At 38.7% G+C, this 23,914-nt stretch overlaps 1 protein-coding gene across 5 annotated transcripts in view; it reads right to left on the reverse strand.

Moving 5' to 3' along the window:
* Trappc8 (trafficking protein particle complex subunit 8) overlaps positions 1–23,914 on the reverse strand; it is an 82,645-nt gene that overhangs the window by 40,244 nt on the left and 18,487 nt on the right. The window contains exons 3-11 of one of the 5 annotated variants that reach the window (XM_029471852.2): positions 19,445–19,534; positions 18,822–18,996; positions 15,441–15,594; positions 12,597–12,633; positions 10,727–10,941; positions 9,829–9,944; positions 7,983–8,133; positions 7,397–7,497; positions 4,898–5,003 (exon numbers count right to left, since the gene is read on the reverse strand). In XM_029471852.2, the coding sequence (XP_029327712.1) occupies positions 4,898–5,003; positions 7,397–7,497; positions 7,983–8,133; positions 9,829–9,944; positions 10,727–10,941; positions 12,597–12,633; positions 15,441–15,594; positions 18,822–18,996; positions 19,445–19,534 (1,145 nt within the window). Of the gene's footprint in view, positions 1–4,897; positions 5,004–7,396; positions 7,498–7,982; positions 8,134–9,828; positions 9,945–10,726; positions 10,987–12,539; positions 12,634–15,440; positions 15,595–18,821; positions 18,997–19,444; positions 19,535–23,914 lie in introns of all 5 variants that reach the window. The other 4 variants (XM_021150458.3, XM_021150457.3, XM_021150455.3 and 1 more) reach the window with 4 other exon arrangements.

Raw genomic sequence — 23,914 nt, forward strand, 5'->3', positions numbered from 1 at the left:
GTTTTTCTTTCCATATACATGAGTGCTTATGTGACTAACATGCATATATGAAAACAAACAAACATGTACATTTTTATATACAAGTGGTAGTATACTCAATCTCTTGCTTTTTTATATATGTTCTAATATGCAAAAACTTTATTAAGTTATAGTCACCAATTAATCACATGTTGGTTTTTTGCTACTATAAAAAGATGCAATAAGTGTATTTATAATTTCTGTGTGCATGTCTCTATGTTACTGGGAACTGAACCTAGGCAAGTGTTCCACCACTGTAACTTAAGGCTGATCTAGAATTCTACACATCCCTGGCTGACTCAAGCCCAAAGCCCTCCCACCTTGTCTCTTGCATGCTAGTATACTTAGTCATTTAAAAGAAAAAAGAAAAAAAGAAAAGAAAAAGACAAGAAGAAGAAGGAGGAGGAGGAGGAGGAAGAGGAAAAGAGAAAGAGAAAAAGAGAAAGAGAAAGAGAAAGAGAAAGAGAAAGAGAAAGAGAAAGAGAAAGAGAAAGAGAAAGAGAAAGAGAAAGAGAAAGAGAAAGAGAAAGAGAACCTCAGTAATTACTCAGATATTTCTATTACATAAATTTCTGGAAGACAAGAAATTAATGAAAATTATGTAATCTCAAATTCTAATCATTGCAGACAAATTGCTGCCAAAAAATACTACAAATAAATATTCTCATCAAAGGATAGTAGACTCCTAGTATGAATCCTGAAGTGGCCACCTCCTGTACCTAGGCAGGACTCTCAGTGGAGGCATGAGGACAGCAACCCACTCACAAACTTTTTTTTTAAGATTTTTTTTTGTGGTTTGTATGTGTGTGTGTGTGTGTGTGGTGTTTTTAAGACAGGGTTTCTCTGTGTAGCCCTGGCTGTTCTGGAACTCATTCTGTAGACCAGGCTAGCCTCGAACTCAGAAATCCGCCTGTCACTGTCTCCCAAGTGCTGGGATTAAAGGCATGTGCCACCACTGCCCAGCTTTTAAAAAATTTATTATATATATATATATATATATATTAGCTGTCTTCAGACACACCAGAAGAGGGTATCAGATCCCATTACAGATGGTTGTGAGCCACCATGTGGCTGTGCTCTTAACCAATGAGCCATCTCTCTAGCCCCCACCCACAAACTTGACTCAAAAAGTGTACTGCATACAAGATATACAGAGACAAATATTAAGTAGAGACAAGAGGAAATGGCCAACCAACCTAAATTGAGACCCACCCCCATGGACAAGAACCAACCTGTGATGCTATTAATGATGCTCTGTTATGCTTGCAGATAGGAGCTTAGCATAACCGTTCTTCGAGAGGCTCCACCCATGCAGAGACCCACAGCCAAACATTAGATGGAACTTGGGGAGTCTTGTGAAAGAGTTGGGAGAAAGATTGAGGAACCCAAAGAGGGCAGGGACTCCACAAGAAGACCAACAGAGGCAACTAACCTGGATCCCTGGGGTTTCTCAGAGATTGAAACATTTACCAAAGAGTGAGCATGGGCCAGACCCAGACCCCTCACCCCTTAGCATATGTAGCAGAAGTGCAGCTTGATCTTCATGCAGGTCCAACAGTAACTGGAGTGGAGGCTGTCCCTGAACCTGTTGTCTGCCTACGGATCTGGCATCCCTAAGTAGGTTACCTTGTCTGGCTTCAGTGGGAGAGGATGTGCTAGTCCTGCAGTGACTTGGTGAGCCAGCAGGGGTGATACCTGGGGGAAGGGGTCCCTCTTCTCAGAGAAGTGGAAGATCGGGGAAGGATCTGAGTGAGGAGTTACTGGGAGGAAAGGGGTGGCTGATATTGGAATGTAAAATAAATAAATTAAATGAGAAAAATGAAAAAAAAAAAAAAAGTCTGGTTTCTGGAGCTAGAGAGATGGTTCAGCAGTTAAGACCTCTTACAGAGAACCCTAGTATGTTCCCAGCACCCATGTCGGGAAGTTCACAACTGCCTATAACTCAAGCTCTAGGGGAATCCAAAAATTCTGGCCTCTGTGAACATATACACCTCTCTCTGTCTCTGTCTCTGTCTCTGTCTCTGTCTCTGTCTCTGTCTCTCTCTCTCTCTCGCTCACTTTCTTTTTTTTTTAATTTTTTTTATTACGTATTTTCCTCAATTACATTTCCAATGCTATCCCAAAAGTCCCCCATACCCTCCCCCCCACTCCCCTTCCCACCCACTCCCACTTTTCGGCCCTGGCGTTCCCCTGTACTGGAGCATATAAATGGGCCTCTCTTTCCACTGATGGCCGACTAGGCCATCTTTTGATACATATGCAGCTAGAGTCAAGAGCTCTGGGGTACTAGTTAGTTCATCATGTTGTTCCAACTATAGGGTTACAGATCTCTTTAGCTCCTTGGGTACTTTCTCTAGCTCCTCCATTGGGGGCCCTGTGATCCATCCAATAGCTGACTGTGAGCATCCACTTCTGTGTTTGCTAGGCCCCTGCTTGTTCACTTTCATTAAACAGGAAAACTCGTATAGGTATTAATCCTGGATAACCTAAAGGATGTTTTCTAAAAATCTGTAAAGGTTTTCCAATAACTCAATAAAACTCACAAAATAAACTCAGCATTCTCAAATTTAGCCCCATAGGACTAAGTGATTCAAGAAAGATCTTAAGTTCACATCATGAATTAAATAAGCTGAAACAAAATTAGGCAGACTACTGGCTTCAAACATACTATGACTCTCAAATCTTTACCATCAAGTTATTGCAAATAGGAGTTTGGTGACATCACTTCAAAAATAAAAACACCAAAGCCTGATAACCTGAGTTTAATCCCCAGAACCCACTTAAAGGTTGAATGAATGACTCTACAAGCTTGCCCTCTGACCTCCATACACATGCCAAACACAAAAATATATACAATAAAAAATACACTTAAATAGGAGGTTGGATATGTAGTTTAGTAGGACAGAACTTGCCTGGCATATGTGAGGCCCTGAATTCAATCTCAAACACAAGGAGGGACAAAGAAGGTGGGATAGAGAGGGAAGATCACTGCAAATTCATAATTTTGGGAAAAAGTTACTAGAATCTGTTCCTACCCATGCATGCCCTAAAGCCAAAAATGACAAATCATATAGATTTGAGAAAGTTAAAAAAAAAAAAAAAAGTAAAAAGGTTATAATACAGTGGTCTAAGGAAATTGTATTTATATATGGGGGTAGAAAGAGAAATACATATGAGCAAGGTTAAAAAAAAAAAAAAATTCCTGGATCAGAAAGTCTTTGTATAAGCCAGGCGTGGTGGTGCACGCCTTTAATCCCAGCACTCGGGAGGCAGAGGCAGGCAGATTTCTGAGTTCAAGGCCAGCCTGGTATACAAAGTGAGTGCCAGGACAGCTAGGGCTACACAGAAAAACCCTGTCTCGAAAAATCAAAAAAAAAAAAAAAAAAGAAAAGAAAGTCTTTGTATACTCACTGATAACCCTAGGTTGAAAAACACAACATAGCACTCAAAGTCGGGATCAGACTTGCTTTTGAAGGAGAGTAGGAATACACTTCAAGAAGCCTTATTCAGTATGACCAAATAGCTCCTGTCTGACTCGATGTGGTGGTCTGAATATGAGCAGCCACCACAGACTCCTATCTGAATGTGTAAGTCACTAGGGAGTGGCACTATTTACCACACACAACAATAGTAGTGCCAAATTAAAAAGACAGTAGTGGGCTTTCAGAGACCTTTGAGATAGGAATCAAAGTATGTGTCAGAGGATTAAGAATTATACCCAGCCCATTACCAACATCTAGTCCATCCCATGACAGGACGGATGAACACAGAAGTACCTCAAGCACTGCAAACCTCTTCATCCTGAGCAAGGAGAGCGAACTGTCGATAACGTGACACAAAAGTATTGAGTAAAAAGTTTTAATTTTTTTGACATGTTATATTAAGATGCCTCGGGTTCATCCAAAGTAGACTAGTATGGCTAGTTTGGATGCATTTTTAAAACTTACTGGTTTTCCTTAAATGGTTATAAGGTAAGGCAGAGACTAAACACTCGCAATGATTTTTTTTTTTTTTTTTTTTTGGTGATTTGTGTGTGTGTGTTGTGTTCTATTAATCATTTTATTTGTTTACATTTCAAATGATATCCCCCTTCCCGGTTTTCCCTCCACAATCCCCCCATCCCATCCCCTCTCCCCTTTGCCTCTATAAGGGTGTTCTTCCACCCACTCACCACCTCACCACTCTAGCATTTTTAAGCACTAATTTTATATTAAATTGAAACATATGCAAGCCTTAGTTGTACACAGCATAGAACGTATATCAAACAAGATGCCATATACACAGTCATTGTTAGTTAATAATGAAAGGTAGACTGAGACAATAGAAACAAAATAAACTCAATTAGGGCTGTAAAGATTGCTCAGTAGTTAAGAGCACTGGCTGCCCTTGCAAAGACCCAGTGCTCAGTTTCCAGCACCCACACAACCATCCACTAACTCCAGCTTCAGGAGATCTGACACCTACTGACCTCTGAGTGCAACAAGCACACATATGAAGCACAGACATACATTCACGTTGGCAAAATACTCATAAACATATATTAAATAAAATTTGAAACATAATTTTCAATAAATAGATTCAAACTATAGAAGACATAGTAGCTGAGTGTGGTACTCATGACTGAAGTCCTCAGTACTCAGATGCATAAACTACAAAAACTGTCTCAAGTTCCTCCTACCACCAAAAAATTAAGGAAAATAAATAAATAAAAATAGAGCACCCCCCCCCAAAGAAAACAAAAACAGAAAACCCAAAACTTTAAAATGAAGTTAACAATTAACTAGCAGTGCTTAAATCCTGAGAAAGCCTCTCCTTATTTTATATCTTAAACAGCACCTCGTTACAAACTAATGAAATCAAGCACTACACAGTCCAGTACCTCACTTGTCAATCGTATTAGAAGAGCTGCAGCCTCTGAGTACTTGCTTTGACTTTTTAAAATTTCAGCACTAAGCAACACGCATCTTTCAGCCAACACCATATTCCTAAACAAAAACAAACATGGAAAAATAATCAGCATCATAGTAATTCTTTAGCACAGACGTTACAGTGCAGTCACAGTCCACTGGCAGATTCTGAGCAAGAAGTCTGTCTTGCGGCTGCCTGCTCCCTTTTCTTCTTTCTAGCCCTTTTTTGGATATACAACAAAGTCCTATGCATGCTTGCTCCAATAGAAGAGTCTCTCTTTCTCTAAGAACTTATCCTATACCCGCCTAGCTCCACACTCATACAGCTGCTTGTCAACATCCACAACTGAACCTGCCTGCTCTTTTGGACCCTAACTCAAAAGGCAAGGCTATCCTTTCCTCATCTTCTTCTGGTAGCTTCCAATTTGCTCCCTCTCTGTCAATGTTCTCAAATTCAATAAAACGATCAAGACTTAGGAAGAGAAGTCTGTCGTTTTCTACCTAATTTTTAAAAAATGTAATGCTCATATCCTTATTCCTTTTAGAGGTGCTAGGGATCAAACTGGGAGCCTGGCAAGTGATAAGCTACAGGCCCAGCCTAACATGTCTTATCATCAGACAATTTTAAAGTAAGAACCATAATGCAAGGCTGCACATTTTTAGTGGTATGCACCTATAATCTTGGAAGGAAAGAACAAACTCTCACCAAGTTGTCTTTGACTTCCATATGCATATGTTGGATGTCCATATCCACATAAACACACATAAAAAAATTAAAAATGTTGGGGGTGGGGGATGGTATACTCTCAACAAGTATCGTAGTTTGGACATAATACCACACACCAGAATATGGAAGGCAGAGGTAGGTGCATCTGTGAGTAGATCAACTTGGTCTACATGGTGAGTTTCAGGACAGCCTGGGATACATAGTGAGACCCTGTCTTTTAAAAGAAAAAGTACACTTACACATTTGAGTCTAGAACTCCAGAAATGGAAACAGAGGATCGGGAACTTACGATCACTCTTGGCTACATAGCAAATTTAATCCAGCCTGAATTACATAAGACCCACATTCCCTAAAACAAACAAATGCTTTGATGATGTCATACGTTCCATAAATTATATTTTCAAACAGGTGTTCCTGAATACCTAAATCTTCCTTAGTGAACACAAAGATAAACCTCTAATATTTATGACACATATAGTCAAGTCATATATGGCTTGGTTCCTAAATTCTATAAACTGTTGATTTTTAACAAATTATTACATTTTTATTCGTATTATATTTTTATATTTATTTGTGTATATTCCCATGTGGAGGCACAAATGCACTTTCATTACAGCATTCATGTAGAAGTCAGGACAACTTTTAGGAGTCAATTCTCTCTTCTGTTATGTGGGTCCCAGGGATCAACTCAAGTTGTCAGATTTGACACTAACTATCTCTACCTACCAGTATCTTGCCAGCCCTATGGTGTTTCATTTTAAGCACTGCTTTTACTATTACCACTATATGAACAATAGAGAGATCAAAAAGATTTTTCTATCTCTATCTTCTAATGAATCCATTCTACAACAGAAACATCAGGGAGCTAGGCATGTAACTCAGTTGGCAAAGTTCTGGGTTCAATCTAGCACCATTAAAAAGAAGTCTGATGAAGCGGGCAGTGGTGGTACACGCCTTTATTTAATACCAGAACTTGGGAGGCAGAAGCACCCAGATTTCTGAGTTCAAGGCCAGTCTGGTCTACAGAGTTCCAGGACAGCCAGGGCTACACAGAGAAACCCTACACAGAGAAATAATGATGACGATCTACTCAAATATGTAGCAATTTTCATTCACTACAACCTACGTCTTTAACTTCCGCTTAGGAAGAATTGACAGTTAAGGCTCCTAACATAAATTTATCTCCAAGCCTTTCTAAATCTATCCCCTAATACTTTCCATACTTTCAACTCAAGTATACTTTCCCACTGGCCTTTACCAGCAAACCTAGAGAGAAAACATATTCCTGTAACTCAAAATTCTAGAACTGTCTCTGTGGCAGCTCTAGAACCTAGGCACACTGCACAAACATCTACCTATTGAATAAGCAGAGCCTATGCTAAGTGCACCTGGCCTGGCTGCTAGTCTCCTTCTTTGTAAGAGTTCTAACAGCACTCACTACTACTCATTTTCTCTAAGGCTGGATTACTTCTTTCTGTTTCTGCCTAATTAACAACAAAAAATTCAAAATGGCTGATTTCTGAAGGTAAAATAAATGTCACAAAGATGTTCCCCAATGTAATACAGAACTTTACCACATATATCCACAAATACAGCCCAGCTAAGAACTGAGAAGTACTATTTTCTCTTCAGCTTGTCTCTAAATCAACTTCATTTGAGAACCTAAGGCATGAAAAGCAAACAACTACTTATAAATACCAAATCAGTCTCAAAATGGGCAAAATATAATACTATAGCCACCTACTTGCAGATATCCCTGTATGTCTGAATTGCTGTGTCCATGTAATGAGCAGGGTATGGCCTAGGAGCTCCTGGCTGAAGAAAGGCTGACACTGCTGCCATTTCCTAAAGGGGAAAAACAGGAGAAACATTCTCATATTGAGTCAAATACTGGAGGTCTCAGAGCACATATGTATAAATTGCAGTTTAATGTATACTCAAAATCATAATTGTTTGACTTAAAATTCTGGACTTCGCAGGGTGTGATGGCCCACACCTTTAATCCCAGCATTTGGGAGGTGGAGGCAGGCTAATCCCTATAAGTCTGAGGCTAGCCTGGTCTCCTCCTGACAGGGCTGAGATAAAGAGGAGCTTCTGAGAGGATGAGGGGGAAGTAAAACCTGCTCTGGGCCCAGAAATGTACAAAGAGGAAGAGAAGGGAGACACTTCTCTGGAGAGGAAGCCCATATGCACTGAAGTGTTAACTGTCAATTTTAATTTTTAAAAATGCTTCAAAGGCTTAGGGATATAGCTCAGCGAGCAAGGAGACCTGGGCTTGACTCCCAGCATCACAAAACAAACAAACAAACAAACAAACAAACAGTACCAACCAAGGCACCTGCTGCATAAAGCATTGCTTGATCGTTAAGAAAATCCTTCTTTGCAGTGTGATAACAACTGTAAGCCAAATCATAATGTTGCACCAAAAAGCACAAGTCAGCCATCTTCCTGATCTGAAGCTCAGGTGCTTCTGGCGGATACCTACAACATAGAGAAATAATTTATGATTTGTAGCCTCACCCCATCACATATAAAATACAGAGGAAGTTGTTCAACTACCCAGAACATGAATTTTATCTATTTTTAAATCCTATCTTCAAAAAAGATTATCAATTTTCAAAACTACTTGAAGTCAAAAGTTAATAAATATGTTTATCTTATAGTCCTGGAAACTTCTCAACTGCAGATAAGCATTTGTCCCATGGACAAGTTTTAAATAAATAGTTAATACTGGAGCTTACAACTCCGAAAAAAAATTTTTTTTAATCCAAATAGACTAGCCATCTTCCATTAAAGCAAGATTTTGTAAGAAACAAAATTTGCTAAACTTGTTCTTTGTTTTAGAACAGTAGACCAAGTAGCCCAGTATGGTGACTGCTGCACCAGTGCTTCGAAGCCTGAAGCAAGAGAGCACCAAAGCTGAAGAACAAATGGACAGTTCAACAAGATGGTGCCTTAAAAAACATGTACCAGGGGCTGGAGAGATGGCTCAATGGTTAACCCTGACTGGTCTTCCAGAGGTCCTGAGTTCGATTCCCAGCAACCACATGGTGGCTCACGACCCCCTCATCTGATGTGTCTGAAGATAGTTACAGGGAAAAAAAGTATGTACCAAAACTAGTACTGAATATCCAATCCAACTAATCCAACTCCATCTACTTAAGTAAATAGGTACAAAATAAAATGACACTGTGAATTATTTGAGTTTTGTTTGTTTTTGCTTTCACCACTCTAACCATGGACTGTTGACAAATTTACCATATCAGACATAAATTCACTCCTTGTGCAGGCCTCAAATCTAACCTGAAAGCAATTGGTTACCCATGTAACTGTCACGTTGTTACTGTACCAGTACATGTGGCCTGGCAGGTAGGCACTGTGACACCCAACGTCCTCTGCCAAGTAAGACCACTGATGACTTTTTCCCAGTAGTTTATATGTCACCTTCTAGCATCATGAAAGCTAACCACCAAGGAGGAAACTGTCCCGGTCAGTTCACTTTCTCAATGCTCTGTAATCAAACCATGTGGAGTCTTCAGCAAAAGGGTCTCAGCGGGGTGAGCAACTAAGAGCAATGGTGAGAGAGAACCTGTGCGACTTTGACTGAAGAGTTTCTTTTCAAATATCCTCTTAGCCAATGGTAGTAGTTCACACCTGTAACACCACTACATGGGGAGCTAAAGTAAGATCATTACAAGTTCCAAGCTAGCCTGGGCTTAGACTCAGACTCCATCTCAAAAAATAAAAAAATAAAGCCGGGCGTGGTGGCGCACACCTTTAATCCCAGCACTTGGGAGGCAGAGGCAGGCGGATTTCTGAGTTCGAGGCCAGCCTGGTCTACAGAGTGAGTGCCAGGACAGCCAAGGCTACACAGAGAAACCCTGTCTCGAAAAACCAAAAAAAAAAAAAAAAAAAAAAAAAAAAAAGAAAAACCAAAAATAAATAAATAAATAAATAAAAATAAAAATAAATAAATAAAAATAAATAAAATAAAAAAATAAATTAATTTAAAAGTCCAGTAAGAGTTTTTTAAATCAGAATTTAAAGAGTATCTTTCTTAAGTATCTGAGTTTTGACCAGTATGAAAATAAACTAAAAAGACAATCACTGTTTTTATATTCAAACACTAAACAAAGTTAAACACAGTAGAGTTAAATATAGTGATATTTTACTCACAACAACCCAGATGTATTCTTCAGCTCATTAATGCTCTTTTCTGGAACTTTACTACCACTAAACCATTTCTTAGTGGCAGAAAACAGAGATCGACTCAAACCTTTCCTTGATATTAGCTAGAAAAAAAATTAACATGTTGACAAATATAAAGGCTTAAAATTATTTTCTACAAACCAAACAATTTTAAGCTTTATAGAGTAATCAAATATTTCATTAAAACTAATTATAAAAATATCTAGGGACTGCAGAAATGGCTCAGTTGCTCATAGTACTTGTTGTTCTTGCAGAGAAGAATCTGGGTTCAGCGCTCAGCATCCACATAGCTGCTCACAATCAACTGTCTCTCCAGTTCTGGGGAGAGGGACTAGGCACCCATGCAATACACATACATATATGTAGGCAAAACACTGGTACATATTTTGTTTAGTACCCAATATAAATATTGGCTGTAGAGATGGCTCGCTGGTTAAGAGCACTTGCTGCTTTTAAAAAGGACTAAAGTTCAGTTGCCTGCACTCACATGGTGGCTAAGAACTGTCTGTTACTCCAGTTCTAGGGCTCCAATGACCTCTTCTGTCCTCTGTGGTCACCAAGTATGAAAACGGTACACATACATACATTCAGACAAAACATTTATACACATAAAATGAAATTTGATAAATAAATCTTAAAAAAATAACCTGTCCAATAAACTAAAGAAATCCCAAATTAAAATAACTTGGTGTATCTAGGTAGGGTTCAGGAGAACTTCATCACTGATATTAATTTCAGTCAGTTTTCATAGTATATCAAAGAACAAAAATCAAAACAAAACTTTAAATACAAATCAAACTTTTAATAGTCTTAAACTCATTGACTTAATTTGAAGATTAATAACCTAAAAAAACTTAAGTCTTACCTGATCGTTTAACTGACGAATTGTTTTCTCTATGTGTGGCAAAAGGCCACGGAATGTAAACTCTTGTATAAACTGTCGGATTCTATCATGATCAGTAAGTGTTAAGCAAGCACCACGAATCACTATGGTACTTGCTTTCTTTGCCTCGTGCACTGAAGAAGCAGCCTTTGCATAATCTGAGCCGTCGGTATTGTTAGGAGGGTCACCGCATTGGTCTATTTGAAGTGGATGAATTCTGAAGTTATTTGGTAGGCCATCTACTGAAAAACAAATCTCTCATTTACTTTCAGAATGCAACGGAGAACTTAACAAAGCTACCATACTACTAAAGGAAAAGATGATGATCCCCTTCTCTATGTGCATACTGAGATGAAACGCCATTAACATTTTCCCATTCCAAGTTAAAGGTCAACTGGTGAGATGGTTCAGGTGAAGCATCATCACACTACAAGTTGTTCACTGGCTTCCACATACATGACACTGCGCGTGCACGCACACACATGTAAATATGTGTAATAAACGTTTCTAATTAAACTAAGGTGCTTGAACATTCCTGAAGCAGGCTGTCTTATGTAATAGATTGTTGCTAAATATCATGTAAGTGAGCTATAGAACATTACAGCCACTGCACATGGTGGCGCATGCCTACAATCCCAACACTTGGAAAGACGAGACAAATGGATCTCAAGTTCATAAGCAAATAGTGAGTTCCAGGCCAGTCTGCACTGCACAATAAGAGCAACAAAACAAATTTTAGAGCTATCATTATCAAAACTACAGCTTAAAAATATAGGAATATAGTTTCTAAAATTATATAAACCTGGGATATTGTGCTGTATATCACATTTCCCTGGCTTTCTAAAAGAGAAAGCTGACTGTTACTCTCTTTCTAATGTGATATTGAACTAAAAATGACCATTTTTTAATTTTTACTTTTTGTTTGTATGTACATAAATCCTACAGAGGCTAACAGAGGGCATTAGGTTCCCTCTGGAGCTGGAGTTACAAAGTTGTGAGTGTCCCGGCATGGGTACTGAGATCTAACTCAGGGTCCTCTGCAAGAGCAGAAACCATTGAGCCCTTTCTGTGGCCCTCATGACCCACTATTATAACACAACAAAAACCAGAACTCAAAGGACTGAGTAAAATCAGAAAAAGAACTCTTAACTTTTGAGTCAGGTATGTTGGTACATGGCTATTCTCCCAGTACTTGAGAAGCACAGAAAGAGAATTTTCAATTCAAAGACAGGTCCTCTGCAAAAGCAGTAGCTACTCAAGGAGCTGAGATAAGGAAATCCTAATTTAAAGCAGAGACTGATAACTTAGTCAAGACCTTGTCTTAAAATTGTAAAAGAAAGAGTGGGGGCTGGACAGACGGCTCAGTAGTTAGGGGCACACACTGCTCTTGCAGAGGACTTGAGTTCAGTTCCCAGCATCCACATCAGGCAGCTCAGGAACACCTGTATATAACTCTAGCTCTAGGTCAATCTCATGTGTATGACCTCCTCTGGTACCAGCATTCACAGACACATAAACAGATATAACTTACAATAAATCTTTTTTTAAGTTTTTAAAGAAAAGGGGCTAGGGATATGTCAAGGATGTTTGTTTGCTTGGGACAGGGTTTCTCTGGGTAGTCTGACTGTCCTGGAACTAGCTCCATAGACCAGGCTGGCCTGATTTTACAGAGATCCACCTGCCTCTGCCTCCTGAGTGCTAGGATTAAAGGAATGTGCCATCACCATGTAACAAGAGTGCTTTAATAACAATAAATACTTTCAGCCAGAAAAGAACTTAGAAAGCATAACAAGACCTTTGACTTCGTTATCTAGTCCATCCAATGAAAGCAAGTTACTATCAGAATTCTTACTGGAGGTCATAGTACAAGGGCCATCTTCATATGATTCCTAGCAAAACAAAATGCAAAGCATTAGCAATACAATCAATCATGTTTAAATACTGCCATATACACCAATACCTATGATTCTCCTGATCGTGGCTTCATGAACTTGATAAAGTAATACTCTCTGGCCCTCTACTCTGTCATGCTGTATTTTAATTCCTTTCATATCAGTTAACTATGCTAATTCTTCTGCATTTAAATGATCTCCATTTCAGATTCATCTCAACATTCGTGCAGATGTTTATGTAGGCACATAAATATGTCCATGAATCCTAAAAAATAATAATGGCAAAGGAAAAGCTTGCCAGAGTCAGGCAGCAGGAGAAAAGAACAACTTTAAACTCTCTCAGGTCATAAATATAATGCTATCAAAAGTGGATTCTGAATATGCTGAAGGGCTGCAAGAAATACCCAACACAGTGCTCAGTTCTAGAAAGGCACTGAACTCTCAGGCCATCCCTGAACCCTACACTACTACTACATGACATAAACATTTAAAAAAAAACAAAAAACAAAAACTGTCCTATAGCTAGCTGATTTGGGTTCATTTATGTCTAAAGATTCCCTTCCCCCTAGCACTGTATGAAAGAAAGCCAGCATTATTTCAGTATTAAAAGGAGTAAAATGGGTTGGAGAGATGGCTTAGTGTTTAAGAACACAGAGCACTTACTGCTCTTATAGAGGACCTCGGTTCAGTTCCTAATACCCACATCAATAGTTCTTAACCACCCTTGGCTACAGTTCCAGGGTTTCCAATGCCTGCAGAAACTCACATTTATAAGTAAAATTCAACAAATCAATAAATATTTTTAAAATGAGTAAAATATTAGATACTATGTCTAGATTAAAAAAATCTACATGACAGAAAAATAAGGAAATAAAATAAATTTTTAATCAACATTTCTATTAGATCAATAATTATATAAGCTTTTACAATGACTTTTAAATATCACATAAAAAGCAAATAAAGTAGGGTAGCTATACAAAATATATTTTCCATTTATTCGAAAAATCTTCCTTTTAAACAAAAAGTCAAATCCTTTTGCTGTTGTTTGTATTTTCAAGACAGGGTTTTTCTGTGTAGACCAGTCTGTCCTGGAACTCTCTCTGTAGCCCAGGCTGACCTCAAACTCAAGACATCTACCTGTCTCTGCCTCCTGAGGCTGGGATTAAAGTGTGCATCGCCACTGCCAAGCTAAAAAAGGTCAAATTTCTACTAACCAAATAAACTAAAGGACTTGGCATTGACTCTATCAAGTAGCGCACTGTGTTATTTAGCTTTGCGGGGAGGGGGGGGGGGATATTTTACAACTATCCATTTCAACTATCAAATAACCAATACTAGTCAACTAGAAAGTATGAGCTCCATAAAAGGCCAAAGAGCAGCACGGTGGGAATGTAAGAAGGCAACCCCAGCAAGGAGATGACACAGAACAGTCTAAGAGCATTCTTAGTTAATTTGGGAGAGAAGGATTTGGGGAGTGGGGGCCTGTGAGATTGGGTCTCACTATGTACACCAGGCTAGCCTTGAACTCATTGAAATCCACCTGCCTCTGCCTCCTAAGTACATTTTTGGTTAATTAAACAGATAAATCCAAATGTTTATCTCTATATGGCTGGCCAATCTAATTCAAGTCTTAGTCCATGCTGTGGTTTGAATGAGGAATGTTCCCCATAGGCTCATGTATTGAGACACTTGGTGGTGCTGAGTTCTAGAACCTTTCTGAGGCTGACGTTTGCTGGAGGAAAAATATCACTTGGGGCAGCTTTTGAGGGATTACAACCTCAAACCACTTCCTGCTTGCTCTCTGCTTCCTGTGTATAGAAGGAAAATGATCTTTCTGCTTTCTGACTGCCAGTTCAGTCTCTGACTCCTACTTCCATACCTTCCCCACCGTGATGAACTTAATTTCTCAGAAACTGTTAGGTAAAATAAACCCTTTCTTCATGGTGTTTACCACAGGAACAGAAGGTAACTAATAGTATGTAATTCACTTTTCAAAATGAACCACTTTATATTAAGAGATCATACTGATGGATCAAAATTAGCCATATTAGTACTTGCATTAGTTAGCCACTAAGCAAGGCAAGCAGGTACCTTTAGGGTAAGGCTCTATGTCAATGTACCTTCAAAGCACCCTTTCCTTTATTTTCAGCTACAACTTTATGGTGCAAGCTGAGCATGACCAAAGCCATGCCAATCTGTCACTTTACCCTTCCTTTCACGTGTGCTCCACGACTCTGAACTGAGCATGCCCAATAATTCATCCACTGTTTCTCTAAATTATGAATGTAAACTGAGCATACTTGGGAAGAAATACAACAGAGAAAGGTTAGGAATGGACCCCAAATGAAATCCTCATGCTTCCTCTAATCAAGAATGGCATTGCTTTGAAAATGACTCCCCTACTGGCCTTGCCTGTTTCATGTAAGGCATCTTTCTCTTGGCTGTGCTTGTTTTGGCTTTGAAAACCTACTATGTTCAGTTACAAAACTAGTAAGTAAAAATGTTCTAGACCCATGCTAGTGCATATGAAAAATGTCAGCACTTGGGGAGCTGAGGCAGGATGATTGAGAGTCAGGAATAGACAGGCTAGGTTACCTAGCAATTTCATGGCCTAGGGGCACACACCTTTGATCCTAGCACTCAACAGGCTGAGACAGAAGATCTTTGTGAGTTTAAGGTCAGCTTGATCTATATAATGAGTTCAAGGACAGCCACCCACCCCTCAAAAAGAAAAATCCACAGTCATATCTTTTTGAAATAAATTTAAACACAATTTTTGCGGTTTGGTTCGGTTTTAGATGTACCTGGTTTTGAATACTATTTTTCTGGAGATACTGACTCCACGGATCTGGTATCTGTTCATCTGATGCTCGATTTGGTGCTCGAGAATTGATTTTAAGTAAATAGCAACCCTGAGTTCCATATTTCTGCTTCATTTCTTCATAAACTGATTCAGCTCTAAAGAAAAGGGGGAAAAAACTTTGTAATAACCTTAGACAAACTTCAGACAGAACTTAGCAGACCTTAGATGTTTTACTTGTCTTTATATTACTTTTACATTTTTATTTATGTGGGGAGGTCAAGGACACACACCACACTGCATGTGTGCGCATCAGAGGACAACACTCAGGAGCTGGATTTTTCCCTCTACCTCATGGGTTGTGGAGACTCAGCTCAGGTCATCATCCTTGCAAGAAACTTTAACCACTGCAACATCCAGTGGGTCCACACATTAGATTTTATTTAGTTTTCTTTAAATGTGTGTATGCGCGTGCGCGCATGCGCAAGCCTGCATAGATTTGATATGCCCTACCTGCATGCAAGAACCCAAGGAGGCTAGAAGAAGGTATCAGACCCCTTGGAACTGAATTATTGGCAGTTACAAGCTTCCATGTAGATCCTGGGACATGACTCTGAGTCATCTGCAAGGGTGGTGGTAGTCTTAACCCTGAGCATCAATCCAGCCCAAACAACAGACATTTCAAGTAATCCAGGAATATCCCCCAAAAAAGGCAAAACAGAAAATGTAGAGAATATAAACATGTAAACAAAAACTCATGATAATTAAGCCTACCTTCAAGACAGTCTGAAGGCCAAATTAGTTTGGGGGAACTACAGAAAGCAAAATTAGTTTCTTCACAGCACAGACCACCTAGGAGCCCTCCACATGCTATAGTAGAAACTGCCTATTTCCAAAGAGCTACTTCAAACACACAGCTGCTTTCTATCAACTTTTGGAACTCATCTTCAAAAATCATAATTTGAAAAAAATTTTTTTAAAGATTTATTTATCCAGCAGGGCGTGGTGGCGCACGCCTTTAATCCCAGCACTCGGGAGGCAGAGGCAGGCGGATTTCTGAGTTCGAGGCCAGCCTGGTCTACAAAGTGAGTGCCAGGACAGCCAGGGCTATACAGAGAAACCCTGTCTCGAAAAACCAAAAAAAAAAAAAAAAAAAAAAAAAAGTTTTATTTATTATTATGTCTAAGTACACTGTAGCTGTCTTCAGACACACCAGAAGAGGGCGTCAGATCTCATGGATGGTTGTGAACCACTATGTGGCCGCTGGGACCTTCGGAAGAGCAGTCAGTGCTCTTATCGCTGAGCCATCTCTCCAGCCCCTTGAAAATATTTTAAAACTATTTATTAATAAATGAAAATTATAACATCAAATTTTTTATAGGACAGGGAAGAAAAGAGAACTACACCAAAGTGAATGAAACCCTCATTACAAAGACTCACTCTTTATTCTTGAAAAAAGTCAGAGTAGCTGAAGCCTTGAGCTACTTTTCAGATTAAAAAAACAAAAAACAAAAAACCAACGCATGCCATCTTCAGCTACAGACCAAGTTTGACCTCAGCTTAGGCTACATGAAAGATGGAGGGGGTCGGGGGAGAAGGACAGAGGGAGGGAGCTACCACATATGCTTGCTGTTGGAAGAGAAAATGAATTGAAATGTGACAACCTAAGAAGCAAAGAGTACAAAATGAAATTCTATTAAGTCCAGTCTGCTTTTTTATTTATAATTTTTTAATTCTTTCAAGTCTGGATATTGAACCCAGGTCCTCAAGAAAGGAAAGATCTACCATTGAGCTACATACATATCTAGCCCCAAGTCTAGTTTACATAGCTATTCTCAGTCAACTGGCTATCTTGACAGCTAGAAAAATATGAAGACTTATTCATAGGCAAATGCTGACATTACACAAATGATCATCCTAGTAAACAACAAAATCATATAACATCTTAAGGCTAGGTTAGTAAAAGTTATAAAACAATGTATATAAAGAAATACAGGGCTGGGCGGTGGTGGTGCACGCCTTTAATCCCAGAACTTGGGAGGCAGAGGTAGGTGGATTTCTGAGTTCCAGGACAGCCTGGTCTTCAGAGTGAGTTCCAGGATAGCCAGAGCTATACAGAGAAACCCTGTCTTGAAAAATACAACAACAACAAAAAAAAAAAATACAGAAACATGTTTATGTATAAACACACTGAAGTAAAATTTCTGCTCACTTTATTAATAATATTGCTAAAATCCCAGGATCTGGGCTATTCAAATGGCTTGTAGATGGGCATGCTGTCAAGTCTGAAGACCTGAGAGTTCTCTCCCCAGACCCACATGGTAGGAGAACTGGCCCTTTCAAATGTTGCCTGACCTTACATGCATGCATGCTGTGATGTGTATACACACACACACACACACACAGCAAAATTGTTCAAAAAAAAATTAAGAGTCCTTGGCCTAATTCTCGACTGTCGATTGAACATCCTTATTATATTCATTATTATTATATTATTATTAATATTATTATTATTATATCCATTCAATACAGGAGATAAACCATGTCCAACTGAATCAAAATAATTTTAATAACCAGCTCACATTATTTTTTGCATATACCAATGGTTTTTAGACATGTCTTTTTAATCCTAAAAAGGAATAGTCCACAGAAGTATCTGTTCTGTTTCTGAGTTTATAGAAAATGAGTTAGAGGATAGAGTTACTGTGCAAAGGTAGCCATTGCTTAGGATGCATTAGAATGTGGACTCAATCTCAACTACTTACATCATTACCAATATCTCAACCAGTGAACATTTATGTTCAAAAATAAGAATCATACATTAAAGTCCCAAGTGGCAATCAGATATTAAGAATAAATAGTATGAAACAAGTTTAATCTGACCTACACCTCGAAACAAATGCCAAAGTAAACTCTAAAGCATAAACATAAAGTTATTTTTATGTTTATATTACAAGAATTCATTTTAGGGAACAGCAAGACAGCTCAGTAAGTAAAAGCACTTGCCACCAACAACCTAAGTTCAATTACCAGGCCCTCATGGTGGAAGAGAACCGACTCCTACAACATATCCTCTGACCTCCACATGTGTGCCATGACACATACAAATATGCATGTGAGTGCACACACACACAAATCAGAAAGATGTGATTCTCTTTTTAAAAAAAATTAAAATGGGCTGGAGAGATGGCTCATTGGTTAAGAGCACTGACTACTCTTCCAGAGTTCAATTACCAGTAACCACATGGTGGCTCACAACCATCTGTAATGGGATCTGATGCCCTCTTCTGGTGTGTCTGAAGACAGCTACAATGTACTCATATATATATATAATAAATAGATAAAATAAATAAAAATAAAACAAAAATTTAAAAGAAACACTTACCTCTGTTCATCTCCTGAAGTTACATCATGCAAAAGCACGTAATATTTAAGTGTATTTGGGATAAACCACTTAGGGTAGGAATAATCATTGTTGTGCTGAATTCGATGCTGTTCCTGTGACAACTTTGAAAATTGTTCCATAGGTTCAGCTTCACCAGATGATGCCACCAGCATACCTTATAACCACAATGTCAGGGAAATTATCACATCTCTCAATGATAAGCACTACTTTATTAATATAAATTTTAGGAGAGATCTTCTGGCCAGGCCCCATGGCACAAGCCTGTTAATCCCAACTACTCAGGAGGCTGAGACAAGAGAATTGCAAGTTCAAGGCTGTGTCCACACTATAGTGTGAGTTCCAGGCCAGCCTGAACATCTAAGGGAGGACCTCTTTCTCTGACCTTCATTTGCACAAGCATATACATTTACACTCCTACCTGAGTTTATACTACACATATACTACATTCACACACATACCTCAAGTACCCAGATCAGAAAACCCCCCAAAAATAAAGTGACATAATTTTGAACATGATATCATTGCCAATAAAAAAATTCTCCATTCTTTATAACTTCTTGAGAGTTTTGTCTTTCTCGGCTTTCAGATGACTTAAAGGATACATGCTAAATAGTGATTCAGAAACTCATGATCTGATGCTGGCATGGACTGCAGAAAGGTCTCTCTGTAAGACTCAAACCATGGAGTAGTAGCTAAAATGAACAACATATAAAATGGTTAGAATTCAGCAGAATCAGTTTACAAAAGAAAGATAATAGTTTCTAGTAGTAAACAACTCTTGTTACCTCTGCTTTAAGGTACATTAGATATCAAGGCAAGCACAATTCCTCTCATTTGTAGACGCAGAATGTTATATAAATACATCAAATCATTAACATATTTAGAGACATATAGCATATTATAGCATCTATGTTTTAAGTTATTCATGAAAGTACATTTATGGGCTGGTGAGATGGCTCAGTAGGTAAGAGCACCCGACTGCTCTTCCGAAGGTCCAAAGTTCAAATCCCAGCAACCACATGGTGGCTCACAACCATCCGTAATGAGATCTGACTCCCTCTTCTGGAGTGTCTGAAGACAGCTACAGTGTACTTATATATAATAAAAATAAATAAATCTTAAAAAAAAAAAAAAAGAAAGTACATTTATAAATGGAACTCCTCAAGTATACAGAATGAAAGTGTCACTCCTGAGCCTGTGAAGCATCCCAGAGCCATGGACTTACTAGATCAAAGTAACGAGAACTAATCTTTAGGTCCCTGAAGCAGTCATCTCATGGTCACAAGCAGAGCCCGTTCATAAGAGATCACACTTTGCACTGTATCCAATGAGGTTGATTTCTCCCCTCAGGAAAAACTGGACAGTATTGGAAGGCCTTTTTGGTTGTCACAACAGAGAAGGAGACATGACTACTGGTGCTAAGGGGAAAAGGTCAGAAACTCAAAGACATCTAAGAGTGCACAGAGCAAAACAGCTCCACACACACCAAGAATCACCCGGCTTAAAATGTCAAGATGGGTAAGGCTGTAAATCCTATAGCCTGACAACTTGAGTATGACTACAACAAAGCCTTTTAAAATTTTACATACTATCAATACTATGTGAGTGAGTGTGTGTGTGTGTGTGTGTGTGTGTGTGTGTGGTAGTGGGAAGTATGTGTGAGTGTATATGCATGCACGTGGAGGTCAGAGGACAATTTTCAGGTTGGTTCTGGGAACTGAACTCAGGTAGTCAGGTTTGCAGCAAAAAGTACCTTTTTTTACTCTCTGAACCATCTCACTAACACATCAAAGCTTTTGTAAAGAGAATTTCAAGAATATAATTACTTTATAATTAAGTCAACTCTTCAGCAATTAACTTTACATCTTTTTTTTTTAATTTGAACATAACTTAAACTTAGTCAGACATGGTGGTTTGTGCCTCTAATCCCAGCACTCAAGAGTCTGAAACAGAAGGATAACAAAACTGACATCAGCCTGGCCTATACAGTAAGATCAGGTCTCAAACTGCTGAGTAAGAGAGAAATAGAAAGCAAAAAGAAAGGGTGCTGTGTGAAGCTAGATAGGCAGACATAGTGGTGTGTGTGTGTGTGTGTGTGTGTGTGTGTGTGTATGTGTGTGTTTATCTCCTGTAATCCAAGCACTTGCAAGGGGGAAGCTGGAGGACTAGGTATAAATGACTAGAAAGGTAGAAGAAAAAAACTATACATGTTGAACAAATACTGTTATCTCATCTGGTACCAAATAAGCTTTCTGTTACTTGTTTTATTTTGTTTTGTTTTATTTTTTGAGATAGCATCTCCTTATGTAGCCCTGTCTGACCTTTGATTACCTGTATAGACTATCATTTGTGTCACCACAACCACAGAAATATACATTTCTTTTTCTTCTTCTTTTTTTTTTTTTTTTTACTGCAGCCAGGTGTGGTAGCGCACACCTTTAATTCCAGCCTGGGGAGGAAGAAGCAGAAGCAGATCTCTGAGTTCAAGGCCAGTCTGATAGTAGCAGGAAGGCCAGGAGTTTGAGGCCATCCTGGGCTACATGACAGACTATATAAAGAGAGAGAGAGAGAGAGAGAGAGAGAGAGAGAGAGAGAGAGAGAGAAAAGAAAGAGAGAAAAAGAAAAAAAAGGTGGACTAAATTATAGTCCATCTGTCCATCTATTAAATGGTATACTATATAAACTACGGTCTATCCTTTAAATAGTATACTATGTAAACTGTGTATAGTCCATCCATTAATGGTACCCTATGTAAACTATGTGTAGTCTATCCATTAAAAGATACACTATGTATGGGTCATGTATTAAATAGTACACCATATAAACTATGACCCATCCATTAAATGGTATACTATATAAACTATGCATAGCCCATCCATTAAATGATACCCTATGTAAACTAAGTATGGTCCATCCATTACATGGTATTCTACATAACTAAAAGAGAATGAGGAAACTCTCTTCATACGGCTATAAAGTAAAATCAGCAACAGCCAAAGCTAGGCATGGTGGCCCAAACTTGTAACCACAGCACTTAGAAGCAAGAGGATGGCAATGAGTTAAAAACCAACCAAGACTACAGAACCAAACTGTCTCAAAAACAAGAAGGCAAAGTAGCAACCAAAACATATGCATTTTTGTGAAAGAAAAAAAGATGTGAAAAGCTACATATACATTATTATTTTCAAAGACAATGAAAAAATTAACATTTATGGGCTTTGAATAAAGCTAGAATGCACGAGGCCCTGGGCTTGTTCTCAAGCTCTACCACAAGAAAAAAAGCCAAATCAATTACCTCTTGGGAAGAAGAAAGGAGGGAGGGAAAGAGGGAAGGAAGAGTGGAAGAGGAAGAGGAGGACATAGAAGCTAACTCTCTCTGCACTATAGGTCTGGTCTTTTGTTTGGGTGTCTGAAATAGGGGTTTCATATAGCCGAAGCTGGCTTGAACTGTGAAGCCAAGGTAACTTTAAGTCCCTGTTGTGGTTTGAATGTTAAATGCCACCCCCCCCCCACTTAGTTCACATATTCAAATGTTTGGCCCCCATCTGATGGCACTGTTTAGAAAGGCAGGCTATGGAATCTTTAGATGGTAGAACCTTGCTGGAGGAAATACATCACTAGAGGTAGGCTTCTGGGTTTTCTAGCCTGGCCCCTTCTCCTATTCTCATTCTACATGAGACTGCTAGAGTAACATGACTAGCTGGCCATGACTGGCATTTCTTCCCCAGAGTAAATCTAAGTTGGTCAAGGTATTTAACCAGAGCCAACAGAAATTAAACTAACACATTTCTGACCCTTTTGCCTCCAACTCCCAAGTGCTGGGCTGCAGGTATGTGCCACCAGATAAAGGTTTTTGTGGTACTAATGATCAAGTTCAGATTTCACGCACCATAGACAGGAACTCTACTGCTGAGCTACAATATCAACTGTTTTATGATTTGACTTTGGAACTTTATAAACACAGATATTTATAAAACTATATAAACTTTTAATTAAATTGAATAAAAAAGAAAAAAGCAAACTACACACTCTGACATACTTCATGGGCACAGTGGAAACAGATGCTGGACCTTAAGCAGAGGTGTGAGAAGCAAGGCAGAAATGTGTTTTCATCCTTCAGACAGGCTAACAAGTTTTTCATTCTGCCATATATTTTCTTGAGGTGCTATAAAAATGTGTGATTCCTCTGTCTGACTTTAACTTTGTTAACTGCCACTAAACTATTTTTGTTGTATTTTTAATATTATGCTGTTTGTAGGAAGTGGGGAGAAATATTACTTTTTAATTTTAGGGTTTAATACTTACTGTAACACTTAATGACAATCTCCCACCTTAAAAATGCTTGTACATAGTTTGGGATAACATGACTATTTTGTTCCTATTCTTCTTCTTTTTTTAATCAGCAAGTGAAAAAGCAGCCATGATGCTCTGTGAAAGCTTTCTTCAACAAGCCAAGCCAGCACTTGGGAGAAGGTAGGCAGGAGATGAGTACTTCAAGGTCATCCTCAGTTACTGAGGGACTTTGAAAGCAGTAGCTCTTCTACACAACCCCAGTTAGAAAGGGATAGTATGTGCTGGGCGTGGTGGCGCAAGCCTTGAATCCCAGCACTCAGGAGGCAGAGGCAGGCGGATTTCTGAGTTCGAGGCCAGCCTGGTCTACAAAGTGAGTTCCAGGACAGCCAGGGCTATTCAGAGAAACCCTGTCTTTGGGAAAAAAAAAAAAAAAGGGATAGTATGTTTTTCCTTTTTATCAAAATAAAATGCAGTTCAAACCAGACTATTCCATGAGAATGTATGGATTTAGGAATAATGTTATAAATCAAAAATTAAACACAAAAAATAGATGATGAAAAGGTAAAAGTTTAAAGGGCACCAGAAGACCACGTTCTCATCAAAGAAATTAAATATACTAACTGGCACAAATATGACAAGTACTGGAAAAGGGAGCACTGGTCCACAGCTAAGGAGTGTCATGAGAACAATCTGGAAAGAGAGACCCATCACAAGAAATACCAAGGGATTTCTTGTGAATTTAAAGAATACAAGAGGATTCTTTTAATTCCATCGAAGTG

This window comes from Mus caroli, unplaced genomic scaffold (assembly GCF_978045245.1).
Source record: "Mus caroli unplaced genomic scaffold, Mus_caroli_1 scaffold_19, whole genome shotgun sequence".
NCBI lineage: Eukaryota > Metazoa > Chordata > Mammalia > Rodentia > Muridae > Mus > Mus caroli.